General features: G+C 50.7%; 2 protein-coding genes and 1 non-coding gene across 3 annotated transcripts; 2 read left to right on the plus strand and 1 right to left on the minus strand.

Annotated features, from left to right (window-relative positions):
• The first annotated feature begins 968 nt into the window (after nt 1-968).
• On the plus strand, nt 969-15779 carry LOC128270375 (intermembrane lipid transfer protein VPS13B). The gene is made up of 7 exons (XM_053007774.1): nt 969-3952; nt 4023-7160; nt 7227-7383; nt 7445-9064; nt 9128-9790; nt 12466-12680; nt 12770-15779. Exons 1-7 carry the CDS (start codon nt 969-971, stop codon nt 15777-15779), a joined length of 11787 nt encoding a protein of 3928 aa, XP_052863734.1.
• Nucleotides 9802-11393, minus strand: LOC128275747 (alanine--glyoxylate aminotransferase). Its single transcript, XM_053014357.1, has 3 exons — nt 10631-11393; nt 10381-10476; nt 9802-10320 (listed from the first exon to the last, which is right to left on the minus strand). The coding sequence occupies exons 1-3, from the start codon at nt 11299-11301 to the stop codon at nt 9897-9899; spliced, it is 1191 nt and encodes a 396-aa protein (XP_052870317.1). The 5' UTR covers nt 11302-11393; the 3' UTR covers nt 9802-9896.
• Nucleotides 15780-16570: 791 nt separating the features above from the next.
• On the plus strand, nt 16571-16734 carry LOC128275807 (U1 spliceosomal RNA). Its single transcript, XR_008269344.1, has one exon. It is a non-coding gene; the product is annotated as a U1 spliceosomal RNA (small nuclear RNA).
• The last annotated feature ends 1057 nt before the right edge of the window (nt 16735-17791 follow it).

The raw sequence follows: 17791 nt of genomic DNA on the forward strand, positions 1-17791 counted from the left end.
TTGAGGCAAAGGAACGCGATCTACACGAAGCAGGGATAGCAAAAAACACAAAGTTAATGCCAACGTGTGGCTATGCTCGCCAAACTTCTTTCCGCCGAGACAGAAGAACAGCATGTACAATTTTTATCCCGACGATCTCGGGGCCTTGTCCTTTATGCTTCCTTCAAAACGTTCTTTACGTTCGCGCATTTCTTTTAGGTATGCGCGCTTCGAGGACCAACAACGTGATTAGCTAGTTAACTTGGTTGATAAACAAGTTCCACGTGGGCGAATGAATAAAACATGATTCGTTTGCTACATGGTTAAGATTACTTAAACCAGCATTGCAACTACTGAACAGTATGTATTGTTGAACCATTTAAAATTCAACTAAACAGTTATCATTAATTGATTTATTGAGTCCTATTATTCGATGTGCTTTTAAGTTGGCTTTTTAATCGAGAATATTTAAAATTTGTGTCAAATCGCTTTTATTTAAAGTTTTCATCGTAGATTCAATTGCCTGCTTAGTGTGCTGTGCGAGCGTGCTCCGTGCTCCTTCCTCAATCAAAACAGATTAGCTGGTTTTGACGTTTGGTTGTTTTGTTTTGATTACGCTGGCGGCACTACCACATTCACAGAATCCGTGCTGGAGAACAAAATTGAACGTATCGCAAATTTGGCAGGTTGTTATCACGACGGAACCGTGAAGTGCTGTGACTGCGGTGAAAAGAATTTATCCACCACCCTTAGCACGATAACGATAATACGGGGTGTTCAAGGTGAATGTTACACTGTTCCGTCCTGCAGAATAAGCGGATATCGTATTACACTCATTGCTATCGCGATGACTGCGTCGATTCACAGTTAGTCACCGAACGAATTAGAAACACAAAACTTGCAGCGGTAGCATTTGGAGGTTAAAAACTCAACGCCGGGGTTCACGTACAACGGATGCAACGACGTCGGGTTGGCGAACCTGTTAGAAAATGTTCAAAATTGAATCCTACATCACACCCATCATCCTTAGCTACGTGGACAAGTACGTGAAGAACATCCGTCCCGAAGACTCGCAGGTATCGCTATGGGGTGGCGAGGTAATGTTTCAAAATCTCGATCTAAAGCTCGACGTCCTCGAGGAGGAACTGCAACTACCGTTCAACTTTCTGTCCGGCCACATCCACGAGCTCTCGATACGCGTACCGTGGACGAAGATAGCATCCGAACCGATAGTCATTACGATCAACACCATCGAGTTTGTGCTGAAGCTACGGGACACCAATGACCGGAACCTGCCCAAGAAGGATCCCCTGCGGAAGGGGAAAAGCACCGAAGAGGCCCCTCCGCCCGGCTATATGGCTTCGCTGATAAGCAAAATTGCGAACAACATCACGATCCGATGCCATAACGTGATACTGAAGTACGTGGAGGAAGACATCGTGGTGTCGATGAACATCCAGCAGCTCTCGATGGAATCGGCCGACTACCTATGGAATGCGGCTTTTATCGATCTGTCGCCGACGAAGGTATCTCTGCGGAAGCTGATCAACATCGTCGACCTTACGATCTGTTTGGACAAACGAAACTCGGCCGGCAAAATCGAGGTGTGCCAAGAACCGGTCCTGTACCGCAGTACGTTAGAGGTGCGTATGCTGGTACGGTACAACATTTCATCGCAGGACCGCTCATCGCTGACGCGGATCGATGTACACTCGAAGTTCCTCGACATCAACGTTTCGTCACAGCAGTTCCCCATGTTGATGCGTTTGTTCGATCTGGCACTGGCACTGAAGCAGGGAAAGATCAAAACCGAAGCCACTCAACCTGCGTCCGACGGGGGTCACGAGTTGGAGGATGAAGCGGGTCAGGAATCGCTTATTTCGTGGGCCTGGAACTTGTTGCCTTCCTTCTTTCCCGAGGAGAACGAAAGCGATCATTCGGAGGAGCATGACTTCCGGATACTGCACGCGGGCGTGTATATCGATCAGCTGCGAATGATCTTCAAAACACAGGAACTCATTGGCGACGGTCTCGTGGGTACGACCAAGAAGATCAAGTACAGCCCGATACTGCACTTTGATTTTCACAATTTCTACGGTGAAATGATCGCTTGCGGCATGAAGTGGTTCAACGTTACCCTCGGCATTTCGCGCGTCCAAGTCCAATCGCTGGAAGACTGCCCTTGCGGGCAACGGGTATCGGTCAAAGAAATCTTCACATCGACGGAACCCGTACCAGCCAGTGAGGAATGTCTGCATTTGCAGAATTCGTTCTTCAGCGATAGCTCGGGAGGTAGTCGGAAGTACAACGTAAATTGGAACTACCACTTGAGCACCTTCAATCAGGAGTATTTGCTACAAAAATCACCGGCCATCGCGATCGACATCATCCACGAGGTGCAACTGCCGGACGATCGGCGAACGTCGGAGTTTGGAAGCGATCTGGAGTTTAGTAATCTTGCCGAGAAGTACATGATTCGGGCGTATGTCGGGAAGTTTCGAGCCGTACTCTGTGCCGACACAATCCATCGCTTCAGGACTCTGGCTTCGTATAAGGACTTTTACGAATATTCACCATATTACGAGGAGAAACCAATGCCGACGTTGCCACAGCTGCCACCTCCATCAGCCGAAGATTACGACGCGCTGATGAGTGAGATTCCACTGCGCCAGATTCACATAACATTGAAGAACCCTATCATCGAGCTACATTCCTTCGATCACGGAACGGACCAGCGATTGATCGTATCCCGCAAGCAAAGCATCGGGAAACAGGCACCACTCTCACGTCCATCACTGCGCCTGGAGCTGAATCGCGTAGAGTGTAACATTCTGACCCCACTGTACCCGAATCGGCTGGTTTTTACCACCTGTCAGCTACCGGAACCACCGGCCAAGCTGTTCGATGCGTGCTATCAATCGATTTCGGGAAACTTGGAACGGTTGCAGGTGAAATTGTTACATCCCTTGGAAGAGGTCTCTGAAGCAACCGTCTGCTCCGCGGTCAGCATGAACTTTCAGCAACGCGTTCTTATACATCCGACCCTATGGCCCAACCCGGAGCTTAACAAAGTGGAACAAAATGTAACCGTTACCGACCTGAAAGCAATCGCCAACCCACTGCAGGCGTTAACCGTCGCCTCGATCGTCCAGTCATTGCTAGCACAAGAAACCGCCGCACGGAGCTACATCGATTTAGAAAACATTCCCGCAGAAACTTCGCTGCCCCAACAATCGTTGCCGACTGCAGATTTGCTGCTTTCGTATGTTCACCTCCGGAAGGTGGAAGCAGAACGTACCGAGTGCTTCAAGCTGGTCGCTCGTAGCCTGAAGCTTCTCACGTACCAGGAGGCGAACGTTCGGCGAGAAAAATCGCTTACCGCCCTCTGGCCCGACCATTCCACAGATGAGGACTTTCTGACGGTCATCTTCCAGCTTCCCAAATCGTTTGACTTCAGCATCGAACATCCACCACTGCTGTATGCGAAGTTGTTGGACCTAAGCTTCAACTTGGATCCGAACTTCCTCGCCTTTCTTACTCTCTGGCAACAGGCGGTGCTCGCTGAATGGCAAACGTTTTCGGGCCAACGGACTCGATTTACTTCCAGCTTGTCCAAGCAATCGTTACACGCGCCGTCTGGAAGCATCGGTAAGAAGCAACATTCCATAGCAGCAACCTCCGTCCATTCGAACTCGGACAAGGCTGGTCGACCCACCGGTGGTCCTGTCGCAGTACCGTGTGCTACGTCGACACTAGGCGTTGATGAAATGGATCAAAACGAATCCAATGTGATGGAAGAAACCGCAAGAGCCCCGGCGGGAAATGGAGAGTTTTGGACACGATTGGCGAAGAGAATCATCTTTCACCTGGAGGTCAGCCACTTCACCGTGTGTCTCCCGGTGAGAAACATAATCTTCCACTCCACTGACACGCCTGAGGACGAGTTTGGTGAAAATGAAATATTTATGCTCAAGTAAGTATCACCAAATAGTTTAAACTAACCGGATCGAAATAATATGTTTTACTCGTAATTTGTTTCTTAGACTTCCACTAATCACCGTGGACTCCGCCTTCAAATGTCAAACACTCTCCAGTTCGATTACCCGGTTTCCGATCAGCATCGCCAAAAGTGTTTGGCCATCGGAGAAAGACAGCTTCCCGTGGACGATTTCACTGGCCAATGCTTCGAGCTGGACGTACCAGCATGGTGAAATGAACAAGCTGCTGGACGAAACAACGACCAACATTTCGATGGTGCTCAATTTTAATTCCGAAACTGCCGCCACGGTCCCATCGTCGGTCTGCTTCCACGTCGATACGTCACCGTTTCGCCTAACGGTGCTTAAAGAGCAGCTGGCTCTAATACGCGATACGATTGATCGGCTGATGTGCTTACCGATGCTGCAGTCCCGGGTGTCAGCTAACGGCCGAGTGGCGGCCGGCGGCAGTGGCAAAACAGAGCCAAAGCATCAGTTCCTCGAAATTGCCCCACTCTCCGGTGGCAGCTCGATCGCGGCGGCCGATCTGAAGGAGTTTCTCGACCTAACGCACAACTCGAGCGGTGGCTCGGAAGAAACGCTCAAAGATAATACGGCGACAGGTGGGGAGCGTAGCCCAATGCCGTCACTCTGGTTGCAGTGGACATTCTCGAAGCTCACCGTAAGCTGTATTACGCGCGACGAGCAGCACCGCGAGCGCATCAAGCTGACGGTAGAGTTTGAGGACATTATTTACTCGCTCGACAAGCAGGAAGTGTACTCGCAGGTGAAGGCTAAAGTCGGTTCGATGAGTGGTGCGTGTTACGAGTGGAGCGACACACCGGGCAAACCGGGCTGGTGTCGGAACGAGGCACTTGCGGTAACGGTCCAAACGGGCGACTCCAGTGAATCGAGTAAAACGTCCGGCACCGATACGTTCTTCAGCATGACGGTCACCAGGGCGGAAACGCAAAATGTCCACTCGAAGTGGGATGCGGTAAAACGATCGCGCGAGCACAACGAAACGTTGGTCGAAGTGTTGATCAAAATGGAGCAAATCGATCTGCGGCTTGACCTCGAATTGTTGGGTGAATGTTTGAAAATGGTACACGCTTTCCGTGCTCCCGATACCGGCGAGGATGCTTCTATTGCTGCGGCCAATAACGGCCCACCGTCGTCCGTGGTTGGCGTCAAGGATTTGCCGCTCATCCTGTTTTCCAGCAAAGGAATAACGGTGTTTTTACCTCTTCGTACACGGGCGCTCGATAAAAGCGGTTCTTGTTCGGTGTACATTCTGAAAGTTACCTCGATCACCGTACACCATAACGTAGAGAATCCGATCTGCCGTGTTCCGTTACGCCCGGACGTGTACACGAAGGCAGCCCAAATGCGCATCTTGAACGTGCCGGGCTCGAAGATTGAGGATCGCCAGTACGAGCTGCTGCTGAAAGAGATCTCGCTCAGTACGGGTGTTTGGGAGGATGTGGTACGCTACCTGCAGGAGCAGCAATCGTCCACCACTCACCACGACAATCCGGCCTTCGAGTGGAACAACCTTCAACAGGGCGTCCAGCGAATGTCCCACTTCGAGGTGGTGACCGTTTTTAAGGAATTCAATTTTTCCATCATCTACGCACCGTGCATCATCTACAAGAACGTGCTGATTTGCAGTCTGGCGATGGAATTGAACTGCATGTCGGACCTACTGATCGACGTGGATCTCGAGCAGCTCGCGTTGGTGCAAAAACTCCTGCAGAAAGCGAACGAAATCAATGCGTTTCTGTTTCCGGCACCTATTTCTCGGTCTTCATCCATCGTTACCACAATCCCGTGCTCGAGAAGCAGTAGTGCCGTCGTTGAAACGGCCAGTGAACAGCAGAGCGCCGGCTCCGCGAAACCCTTCGTCACCGAGGATGGTAGCAGGGAGTCGGTAAAATCGTACCGCGACTCTGTCCCATCCTCCGTTCACCGTCACCGCCGAACCAACTCAAAGCTATCGAGATGTGAGGAAGATTCAGGGCTTGAATCGTACCGCACGTCTGATGGCAAACGACCTACTTCCAGTAGCAGTCGCCGCAGCGGCCAGCGTCAGCGCAAAATTTCATCCATATCATCGGACAGCAACGCAAAATCCAGCAACCGCAGCAAACCGTCCATTGTCCAGCAAACGAATCCGATCATCCCATACGAGATATGTTTCCTCGGTGGCTACTTCAAGATTAATGTCCACGAGCGCGGTCGCACCGACGGACCGACACTGCGATTGTCCTTCGCTCAACCGAACGCCCTAGTGTCGTTGAATTTGCTCGAACGAGTGCTGCAACTTTCACTGTTCGATGTAACGATCGCGGTGGGTGATGAAAATATCGTCCGGACCCTGGCTGGCGAACCGGACGAACTCGGCATTCCGCAACCGTTCGTGAAAACTCGCTTCGTAAACAGTCACACCAAACGGAGCCGCGAGCTACGGGTTGCCTTTAAGAGGCCCATCAAGTGTACCGTTTGTCCCGGTAAAACCACGCAGTTGATCGAACTGGCGGGTGTTTTAGGCGAAATTTTTAACCCTCCACTCGATGCTCGCAGCGATCGCGCGACGGGCACGGCAAGTCCACTGCCAAAACCAGTGCTAAGTAGAAACAAGTTCCGTCTGATACGGTCACAGCTGTTTGATGTCGAAAAAATACAGATCGAACTAGCACAAGTTATGGTGCACTTGGTCAACGAAGAGGATTCCGGTCATCGCGCTCCTTATAGCATGAAATTATCGTTCTCCTCCGTGGAATCTTCCATCCGGATACAAGAACGCCCCGAGCGGATCGTATTCAGCCTGGATATGGGCGAATTGATGCTCGCTGCAGGAACGTTCGTGATACTGCACCCGTTTTCATTCCAACTGCAACTGACGATCGCGCAAGAGTACTGGAAGCGCGATCCTCTGGTGCAAATAAAGCTCAAGTCGTCCTACCTGCAGCTGGACTTGAGTCCAGATTTGTTCACACAAGCAACAGTCATTCGCCAGCAAATGGAGCGCTTGCTGGTAGCTGGAGAGTCGAGCAAAAAGTCATCCACCAACAACGAAGCGAAGTCGGTGCGTAGTGCCAATATGACGCCAAGTCGGGAGCTCCTCATACCGATCACACCACCACGCTTAGAAGACAAACGATCGAAGGGAATGCAGGAAGAACACTACCAGGATGATTTAAGGTATTGCGAAGCTGCGAAGTGGCGTGCGTTATTTGCAGTTCGTAACGTTTCGGGTCCTTCTTTCAGGGCGGGCGCATTCCAGTTTATCGAAACGATGAAGATCAACGAGCTGCCGTTACCGTATCAGATAAAAATCATTAACCGTGACGTTGGCATCATTTGCTGGCGATATCCGCAACCGAGGGCACTACACCAAGTGATCGTCTTTCCTGTTCCGATGAATGTAAGTGGAAGCTTCCCCTTGCAGGCTGCATGCTCTGACGTTTAACTTGTTCTCTCCGTAGACTACCAAATCGGTGAACATTCAGTGTAAGCTCGAGCACTACTCGGACATTAATGCAAGCTTCGTGGAGGTGTGTCAGTTTACGCTTTCGGAAAATGATAAAACATTCCTCAAACTACCACAACGCAAGATTGCCTCGGCCATTTGGCGCATCGTAATGACGCAGAATGTAGTTTACGAGGAAGGCTCTTTACGGACTGTCGATGGTAACGAGGACCACGATGTTGACGTCCGTGAGGCGCCTGGGAGTGGCCGTGGTTTATTTAGCACCATCACCGACGTGCTATCCGATAGCACGTACCTGGCGGGGCAGCGTGTGGTCAGTTTACCGTATCGGCTTCATCCGAAGATTTTCGTTGCTTGCATGCGCGTCGACTCAATGTTCAGTGCCGAGCTCGTGCCAAACGTGGACTCCACCGTGGATCTCAGCCCGGTGCAGGTGAATTTGTTCAACTGCTTCCGGTTCGACACCCACCGGAAGCTACCGAAGCCGTTCGAGCGGTACCGCGTCTGTCGGGAGACGGCCGAATTCGGTGCGCACAAGTTCATGATGCTGAATGCCCGACGTATGCGTGGCCAGTGTTCGATTTACGACAGTTTGGACGTGTTTGTCAGTGCGGAGCTAAATTTGCACTGCGATTTGCTCGATTACAATCACTTCACGTTCGAGAACGTGGTGGAAGTGAGCAACCTGAAGGCGTACAGCTGGATCTCGGACACCGCACTGGAGGTGAAAACCATCTCCGACGATATCGTCGTACGGTACGGACCTTCGGTTGGCTACAATCTTGCCGTTGCGCAACGGCTATGGAATGGAAGTGGAGATGTAGCGGCACAGGAAGCACTCACACTGTACAGCAAGTACATCGTGTGCAATCGGACACAGGTGGTGCTAAAGTTCGGCCAAGTCGACACACCGGAGATGATCTTCCTCGCACCCAACGAACTGTGTCTCTATGCGTTCCGAAGCTGCCGCCATCGGCAGCAGTTGCAGATTTACTTCACCGAGGGGACAACGCAAATAACGACCGAACCGTTCGATGTTTCCACCGAAGGGCTCCGTCAGGTGTCGGTGCAGTCCATCTTCGAAGAAGACATGGTTGACGAGCGGATGCTACTCGTGCGCGTAGAAAGCCTTTCCTCGGGCACTCAGTGCAGCGTAACGATCGAGGGGCAGATCAGCTTCTGTAATATGACCGCACAGCCGTTACGCTTCCAATATCGTTACTACAAAATCATCCCGAACAGTGAGCGTAACTACACGGCGACCAGCTTCGTGGTCGGTCCGTCGGGTGACAGTCTAAATCTGTTCGCTGCGGCCAACAATCGCAACCAGCAAAGCATCAACATTGCGATCGAAGGTGAAGCCGGCAAGGTTAGCTGGTCGGGTGACGTTCCGTTGCGGGAAATCATGAATGGTGGTATGATGCCGTATCTGGTAAAGGTGCCCAGTGCAACAATCACTCGCGAAGGATACCTCAGTTTTTGGGTTCGGATCGTGCGCGAAAAGATTACTGAAAGCCGGCAATCCAACGCGGCCACCGGAGAGGCATTGGAGCGGGTGCTGGTGATCGTTTGGCCTTTGTTTATGATTGAATCATTCCTAACGGTTAACACGACGGTAAGTGATGGCGATAGTTTTGAGCACATTCTGCATCCGTTAATCTATTCTCCGCTCCTGTAGGCCTACGAGGAGAAGATCGATCGAACGTTTTCGGTGTATGGGCAGGGACAGCGCCGGCAGCTCGATCTCGCCGGGACCAACTCCGATGAGCATGAGCTCACGTTCCGAATGGACTTTAACTCGCTGCACGGCGAAGACAAGCGCAAAGCATTGCTATCCTACCGGCTGATCGATGGCAAAACGTTCTTCCAGGTACCCGCTCGATTACGTAGCGTTGAAGCAGCCCTCGCGGCACTGAAGGCTGCCCAATGTGACAGCGGTTGGCCGTGTTCGCGTGAGGAAGAGCTGCGTTGCCGGCGAGAGAATTCCATTCAGGAGGCCACGTTTCCGCTCTACCACTGCTCGGCAGCGTATGAAATGTCCTGCTGCCTTATGCTCAGCATTGCCCCGTGGGCACTGTTCATCAATCAGCTCGGCTGCGAGGTGCGATTACGGAGCGGCAACAGTAACGACACGAACATCATCGCCCCGAACAGCATCATCATGCCGGTCCACGTGGAGACGGGCTTCACGCTCGAGATGCATGACGGTCTCAACCAGCAACTGCAGTCGGACTTCATTTACATCCATGCACCGGATGCGACGCAAAAGCAGACCGCTACCAGCTATGCCGTCCTTCCGCTGGACGGCACGATCGACATCAGTATTCGCAACGAAAGTGGAGTAAGTCGATGTCTAAACTTCAGAATATTTTATTTACCGAATGCGGACAATCATTTAGATTGGACCAATTATGAAGATGCTGTGGTGTAAAAACTTTAAACTGTTCTTACATTTTTGCGGTCGTCTTCCGGAACGTGAAGTCTGGCTTAACGGCTTTGACTGAATCCTTAAACACCTGCAGAACCCGATCGACCCGCTCGCTCGTAGCGTTCTGTCCCATCAAGCCAATGCGAAACACTTGCCCGGCGGTCGGTCCCAGACCACCGCTAATCTCGACACGGAACATTTTCATTGCGTACTGTGCAACCTGTAGCCAGTCGACGCCCTGCGGCACACGGATCGTCGTTACCGTTGCTAGCCGATCGCGCTCATCAGCGTAAAGCTCAAAACCAAGCTCTACTAGACCATGGTACAACCGTCGGGCGCAATCCTGGTGGCGGCCGATGAGTGAAGGAAGCGATTCTTCACACGCCAGCGCAATGGCTTCACGCAAACCGTACAGTAGAGTCGATGAAACCGTGTGATGGTAGCTAAAAAAGGTGAAATGGGTGAAGATTCTCTTTTCGGCACTACGATCGATTGCGGCTTACATGCGTGGTCTTCCGAAGCAGCCCCAGTAATCTCCGATGAGCGATAGGTCCCAGTAGTAAACCTTAACCTTCGTCCGACGGCGCAAGTATCGCTCACTAGTGGTAGATTCCATCGGTTATCACACACGATGGTGCAACGAGATGAAAAGTCGAAAAGAAGCACAGAAATAGACGTTCGTTAAACTTTAACTAAACAGCGGACCCCATTGATAAGGGTCCCTTTTTGTCACTACGTCCCTCGCGGACTTACACTGCACGATGGTTGAAGGAAATCGGAGTTATTCCCGGCGGTGCACCGAGCACTTTCTGCGAACCAGTGTAAACGGCATCGATCTCCCAGCGGTCCATCTCGAACGATGTACCGCCAAGCGACGCAACGGTGTCCACGATCAGCAGACAGTTGTTTTCGCGGCAAAGCGGCCCGACACCCTCCAGACCTTGCAGCACGCCGGTCGAGGAGTCCCCTTGGGTCAGAAACAGTACCGCTGGCCGGTGCGTTCGGATGGCTTTACGAATCTCGTCCAGGGTGAGTGCCTTCCCCTGCGCTGCGCGGACCATCTGCACGTCCGCACCGTAGCGGGAAGCCATATCAGCCGCCCGGTCCCCCCAGTGACCGGTGTGACCGATTAGCACTACGTCACCGTCTTCGAGCAGATTGCACAGTGTCGCCTCCATGCCACCGTGGCCCGAAGCGCTCAGACAGAAAGTGGCCGCGTTGCGTGTTTGGAAAAGGTACCGTACGCCCTCTTTGATGTCGTCCATGATTTTCAACGTTTCTGGGTGCAGGTGGCCCAGTATGGGGCGACTCATGGCATCGAGCACACGCTGTGGAGCATTCGATGGTCCCGGGCCCATCAGCAGTTTGTCCGGTACGACCAGCGGTTCACGTAGCACCTCCGGTGCGCTTACACGGTACTCCATTTTCACACGCAGCCGCAGGGAAAGCCTCGGAAACTAAATTCACCACCGTCGTGATTACTTTCACCGAACGAACGTCGTCGATTGTCGCGCGATAGCCGACTGAACGACACGATTTACCCACGGACCGGTTTTATGTGCCTCCATAGGTCACTCATACACATTCTGTGCGGTTAGTTTGCGGACGTTCTGCAACCGAACCAAATGCTTAAGCCACCCTATCACCCTATTATGTACGCTCAAATGATGTCTTATCAGCGAGACAACAGTGTGGTGCGTATCTCCTGGAAGACACTTCGAAGAGGGAGAGCAACTCACAGAGGCACGACGGCGCCATTCACCGTGACGAAGGCAATGAGTTGCTTTTCGTTTCACGCACGTTTGTCGCGTGGCTCGATTGCGGTGGCTACCGTTTGGAGGCTGGCTTCGCGCGAAGTGCTCGGCGTACGGTGTTTGTTAGTTGAATGTAAATATTTTCATTTTCTTGTTCTTTTTGGCATTTTCATAAGCTGAGCGCAGTCTTTTTTCTTTTTTAATTATCAGCAGATAAGATTTTAAGAGCGTATTATCAGCATTTCGTTTTGCTTCTGGCATTTGCATGCCAACATATGCATTGTGATCATTTTAAACAATTGCAACGATTGCTTTGACCAAATAAGGTACAATTAGTTGCTTAAACCGAGTTGGTTTGATGTTTGAAAATGCCTCCCATTCATCGATGCATCATTTGCTGTCAGGCACTATTTTCCTTCCTTCATATTAAGTAGATGAATGTACGACGTGTCCGCTCTTTCAAAAAGGAGCGCCCAATATTGTCTAAAATATTCGAAAGAATATTAGTAATAGGCATTTACTAATTTGCCTCAGTAAAACATCGTACTACAGCGACATTGAAAAGTCAATGCCCTCTATGGTTCATTTATCTTCCGCGTCTTCCAAGATTTCTTGTCGTTTACTGAACTTGCTTCTGGGTGTGGTTTTTGTGGTTCGTAGGTCATGGTTTATGTTTATGACGGAAAACGTTGCTCGTATTGCAGACTACTCCATCAGACTTTTCCCACGCACATCGCTCTTTTAACAACTTCAAATGTAGCTTGCAATTGCCTTTTCTAAATATCTATTTTACCAGCGCACTAACCATTTAAAACAAATTTCTTTTCTTCTCAGATCATGAATCTAGTCCTAGCTTCTATCACTGAACACAAGACACGGGTTTTCATCTTGGCGTCTCAGTTTGTGGTTACCAACAATTCTAGCATCGATCTGCATTGCTGGTCATTTGCACTGCCTGCTAACGAACGGATCGACCAGCTAAAACTGACCAACCCAGGACCGCATAGTTGCTGCTACAGTCTTCCAAAAAATGTCCCCAAATGTGACAAGTAAGTATTCAAACAAGACGCAGGCGATAGGCGCAGCCGGCAGACTCCGCGATAATGTTCTTCATTTCTCTCTTCATTTTCGTCAACAGTCCCAGGGGCAGTGTGATAACGATGTTTAATAATATCTCGCAACGCAAAGCGAAGATCAAACCGAGTGCTGGTTTCAACCACTACCTGGCGGTGTACCAACGGCGCGAAAATGGAAGCGACTTTTCGGCACCCATCTTTCTCAACAAACTCGTTCAGAGGAAATCGTTCAGCGTGCCGTTCGAGGGTCGCAATCATCCGCTGTCGCTGTCGATCATAATGCACCAGGGCCAATCGTATTTGTCGATCTTCGACGACCCCTGCCCATCATACGCCATCGAGAATCGCACGGATTTCCACATCTATGTCGCACAATCGGATACGGTTCAGCCGAACAAGGCAGCGGCAGCCGTTCCTGAAGTTCTGGACTCTAATTTTACATGGTACCAGACGGTAGGATCACGCCAAACTATCTACTACACGCCCCCATCGCTGGACGAACTGTTTCCGGAGGCGCAGGAAACGCAGGAACTGGCGCTCATCTTTGCCTGCGTTAGTGGTAGCGCTATCCGATGGTCGCATCCCGTCAAGACCGATGAAAACAAGAGCATCTTTCTGAACATCCCGCTTTACGGTGATTTGAAGCTGGCGGTGCGGGTACGCAACCGTACAACACATCTCGTGATTGATTACATCAGTGAGGATTTGGAGTTTTCGGCCAAAGACATTCGAACGCGGCTTTCGAATCCCATACGACCGGAACCGCAGCCGCAGGGGGAAGCTTCAGGCCACAAATCGTTCGTCGATCCAACTCCGACCGATTTCGATCATCTGTCAGTTTCTTCCGAGATTCCGAATGCTCACAGCGGGCAGCTTGCGGATGAGAAAACGGTTCAGGTTCAGAGCTTCTTTCGATCGCTGATGATCACACTGTTCCACGATCGACCGGAACGCGGTTGCCACAAGAAGGACGTAATTTCGTTCAATTTCGATCGAATTGGTGTGCGGCTGGATCGAAATGCAGAGTCGTCCGGAAAAGCAGGCGGAAGCAAAGCCGTGTTGAATTGTGTCAACATTCAGATAGACAACGAGTTGCACACCGATGGCGAGTACGACTTTCCCGTTGTTCTGTGCAGCGAAGATCACGAGGCAAAGCAACGGAAGTGTGTCGTTGCTCAGCTTCCGAACCACTATCGGTTGGAGGATCATCTGGAGCAGCTGGCACGGGTTGCCCTCTGCACGCTCGAGTGCGAGCTGGCAAATGAGCAGTGGACAAGTGTCGAAGCAGTGCGCCTGAAAATCAACCCAATTCGTGCGTACATCGAAGACACGTACATCAACGTTCTGGTCGACTATCTGGTCGAGTGTCTGCCGGCGGAACTGTTGCAAGAACCTGATAGCGCACTGCGGAATCCCCGAGTGCGGTGCGAGCGAGGCGAAACCCTAATACCACGGGTGGTGCTCCAGCAGGCGTTGTACCTAGCGGAACCGATCAAGTTCCGCACCATTCGTATCGAGCCCCTCAACGTGCTGCTGTCGGTACACGCTTGCATGCGGCTCTACATCGCCCTCGACCACAGCCCCCTTGAGTTCGCTGCATTCGAGCGACGCGCCATTCGGACGCTTCCGATCAAGTTTGGTAATGCGGTCGGCATGCACTACCTCTCGGGTGCCATCTTTGGCGGCGGGTGGGTGATCGGATCGCTTGAAATTCTGGGCAGTCCCAGCGGATTAGCCAGGTCGGTCACGAGCGGCTTGCGTGACTTCGTGTCCTTACCCGTGCAGGGTTTGTTCCGTGGTCCGTGGGGATTCCTGGTGGGCGTAACGCATGGATCTGCTTCATTGATTCGAAACATCACCGCCGGAACAGTGAACTCAGTAACAAAACTGGCCCAATCGGTATCCCGCAATCTGGACCGTCTCACGCTCGATACGGAGCATGTCCAGCGCACGGATGCACTGCGTCGTCGTCGTCCACAAGGGATGACCGATGGTTTTACCCAAGGTCTAACCGGGCTGGGCATTAGTTTGCTCGGTGCGGTCGGCGGTCTGGCACATCATCCCCTGCAAGCCACGAACCCGATCGGTGTGGTTACCGGCGTCGGCAAGGGTATCGTCGGTGCATTCACCAAGCCGATTAGCGGTGCTGCGGAACTGGTGGCGCTCACTGGCCAGGGAATGCTTCACAGTGTGGGCTACAATACGTTACCAACGCCCAAGCTCGCACGTCAAACACTGCAACCACTCGAACCGGTCTCCCATAAAGCGCTCTGGGAACCGCATGCGGCCTGCGAAGGATCACTTCTGTTCACCGTGCAGGCCACGCTCTGCACGGCGTCCGGTGAATATCGTCTCGTTTTGGTGGCGATCTACAGTAAGGCTCTCGTGCTGTACGACGTGCACGACTGCCAACTGGTGGAAGTGCTTGACCTGAAAACGGTATTCTTCGTCGACACGGACGAAGAAAGCGATTCGACACGCCTAACCATCCGCGTTCGACCAAAGCTTCCTCCGCCGTCCTCGTTCGATCAATATCCCATTTCGAGCCGCACGTACGATTTCGTGCGGGACTCGACCATGCAACTGCCACGCATTGCTGGACCTACCCTCCAGCATTATTTTAGCAAAGTACCGGTCAAAAGTGGACGGGTCCGGCCCCAAGGGACGGATGCAGTTCCACAATCGTCCAGCAAACCACGCGAAAAACCGGAAGGGATGCTACTGGGAGTGGCTGCCGATGGTGGCCCAGCGATCGATCCGATCAATGAACGACGATCATCCGTCATACTAGACGTGGAATCCGTGAACGAGGAAGACCAGTCGGGTGTACGGGGTCTGAACGATGGTACGGATTCAACCATTGAAGCCGATGATAACGAAGCACAAACATCTGATAAGTCCGTCCTCGATGATAGCGAAAGAAGGGTGGTCATTTTCTTGGATGAAAACCTAGTCAAGTATCTGATCACTTACGTGAACCTACTGAAGCGATCATCCGAAAGCCAGTCTACGATCGGTAGTGATGGACGGTGCGGCGAGGAACGTGTGGCCTTCCAACCGTTTGATTACTAGGCTAGGCTGGCGGGGTCACTATGGAGGTGCGCGGGATAGGTAGTAGTTCGCAGTAAAATCGCATTTCATTCAAGTTGTGCAAACATTACTTCGCGGCTGTGAATGCGTGTATGTTATTTATCTTTTATCGGAATAAAACCATTACAAATTGGACAAGGTACACGAAGTAGCGTGAAAACATAAACAACGAGGTTCCGTTTCAAGTTTTACACAACAGAAAGAAACTAAGCACAAATATCAGGTAAAGGTTCGACGTTTTGTGGGTTGTAAGGAATTTTTATTGACTGTATAGAATTGAATCGCGAGAAGAATATTTTTAAAGAATAGAGCAATTAGTCCATTCCTTGTAGCACTCTAAAACTACAGCAAAGAGGTTAATAAAAGTGTTTTAAAATATTTTATTTTTTGTTTTTCCCATACTTACGTTACATGATGGAATAAAGAACTGAACTGAACATAAACGCTAAATTATTGTTAGAGCTAATAAAAGCTAAATTGTTCTCTCAATACAAAATATATTTGTAGTTTTAATATATTTGTTGAGCAGTACACGGGAAAAGGACGCATTAAGCGAATAGGTGGATGCATTTGTTCACAAACAACAAACTAGCTGGTAATCTGTCGGTTATCCCTATGTTTTAAATCTTTTAGGAAGCAAAGCCTTTCTCGAATCGTTCAGTCCTTCGGGTAATGTGGCTTTGGGTTCCTAACCAATGTACCAAATTCGTTATCCATCGCCAGCGCTACACGTAGAGCTGCGATGGCTTCAGCAAGCCGAAGCACGAAAAGGCATACTTACCTGGCACAGGGGTTACCGTGATCACTTAGGCGGTTCCCCCAGGTTGAGACCTGTCCATTGCACTTCGGATGGGTTGACTCCTGCGATTATCCCTCATGTGGATAACTCGTGTGCGCAATTTTTGGTAGCCGGGAAGTGCGTCCGCGCACATCCCGACAACAAACATATTACAAGTGAGTCCGAGAGACAGTACGTCACCCATCTGGCAACGAAGCGAAGACCCATCCCAACAGCAGGCATTATGAATATTCTCTTTTGAATTTAACTTGATGTCTTCACTTTATTCTTTCACCTGGTAAACTGTAAAAAGTAGCTTTTGAATTGTTTATTTTGGTTTTCCCTTTTGACTGTGTTTTTATAGTGAAAAAAATTCTGCTTCGATTAAAAGTTTTTATTTATAGCGGCTACCATCGCAGTCCCTGGCGAAATTTATTGTATTGTACTTCTATTTGAGTTGCCTCCCTCTTGAAATCTTTAAGAAGAAGCATTCTTTAAGAAACGAACCGAAAAACCGGAAACGTTTGGCAACGCTTCGATTTCGATCGACGATCCGCCTGAATGTAGGTTTCCCGAGTGCTACCCAATTTCCCGGCAGCCGGTAAAATTTTCCGAAGTGCGGTGCCAACGATGGGTTCACACGAGAATCTTTGAGAGATTTTCACGGAGGGCGGAGTCCTCTCAGTAAGTGTGCCGCTGCTCCGCTGTCTCCCTATGGTTGTCTCTTTTCTTTGAATTTTCCGGACACGGTGTCGCCATTGCCGTTGCGCCATGTCCTTTAGGTGGAAAAATAAACTGAACCGAATACCCTTGGCCGGCTGCATGGGAACTACCGGCTAATAACAATTGTTTTTCTTGCTCTATTGCCTGTACACCAACGATAAGGCCACCTAAAGGACTTTGGAACGCGCATTGTTGGTTTCACTCTATTCCAAAGTAAACGACTTTGAAGCAACCATATCCTGCCAATGGACACCACGTCCTGCCTCAAGGGACATTCTTTCCGTGGCGGTCGTAACGCTCGTTGGTTACGTTTCCGGTCGTGTGTAGGCCCTCGAATTACACGCGAGCTGCGCCCGCCGATGAGCAGGAGCAGCAGTTGTCTCGTTTTCGCGCCCGGGAAAAACACCATCATCAGAACCGAGCACCAGAGGCGCCGAGGAAAATTAGATGCTTGAGTGTTTTCTTTTCTTTTTTGTGTTTATTTGGGTTTCAT

Source organism: Anopheles cruzii, chromosome 3 (genome assembly GCF_943734635.1).
Source record: "Anopheles cruzii chromosome 3, idAnoCruzAS_RS32_06, whole genome shotgun sequence".
In the NCBI taxonomy this organism is placed as follows: domain Eukaryota; kingdom Metazoa; phylum Arthropoda; class Insecta; order Diptera; family Culicidae; genus Anopheles; species Anopheles cruzii.

Coding starts and splice junctions, on each gene's coding strand:
- LOC128270375 (XM_053007774.1), top strand. CDS start 969: ATGTTCAAAATTGAATCCTACATCACACCCATCATCCTTAGCTACGTG. Junction 9,065..9,127: donor TCCTAACGGTTAACACGACG/GTAAGTGATGGC, acceptor CCGCTCCTGTAG/GCCTACGAGGAGAAGATCGA. Junction 9,791..12,465: donor GTATTCGCAACGAAAGTGGA/GTAAGTCGATGT, acceptor TTTTCTTCTCAG/ATCATGAATCTAGTCCTAGC.
- LOC128275747 (XM_053014357.1), bottom strand. CDS start 11,301: ATGGAGTACCGTGTAAGCGCACCGGAGGTGCTACGTGAACCGCTGGTC. Junction 10,477..10,630: donor TCCTTCAACCATCGTGCAGT/GTAAGTCCGCGA, acceptor ATCTACCACTAG/TGAGCGATACTTGCGCCGTC. Junction 10,321..10,380: donor TGCTTCGGAAGACCACGCAT/GTAAGCCGCAAT, acceptor CACCTTTTTTAG/CTACCATCACACGGTTTCAT.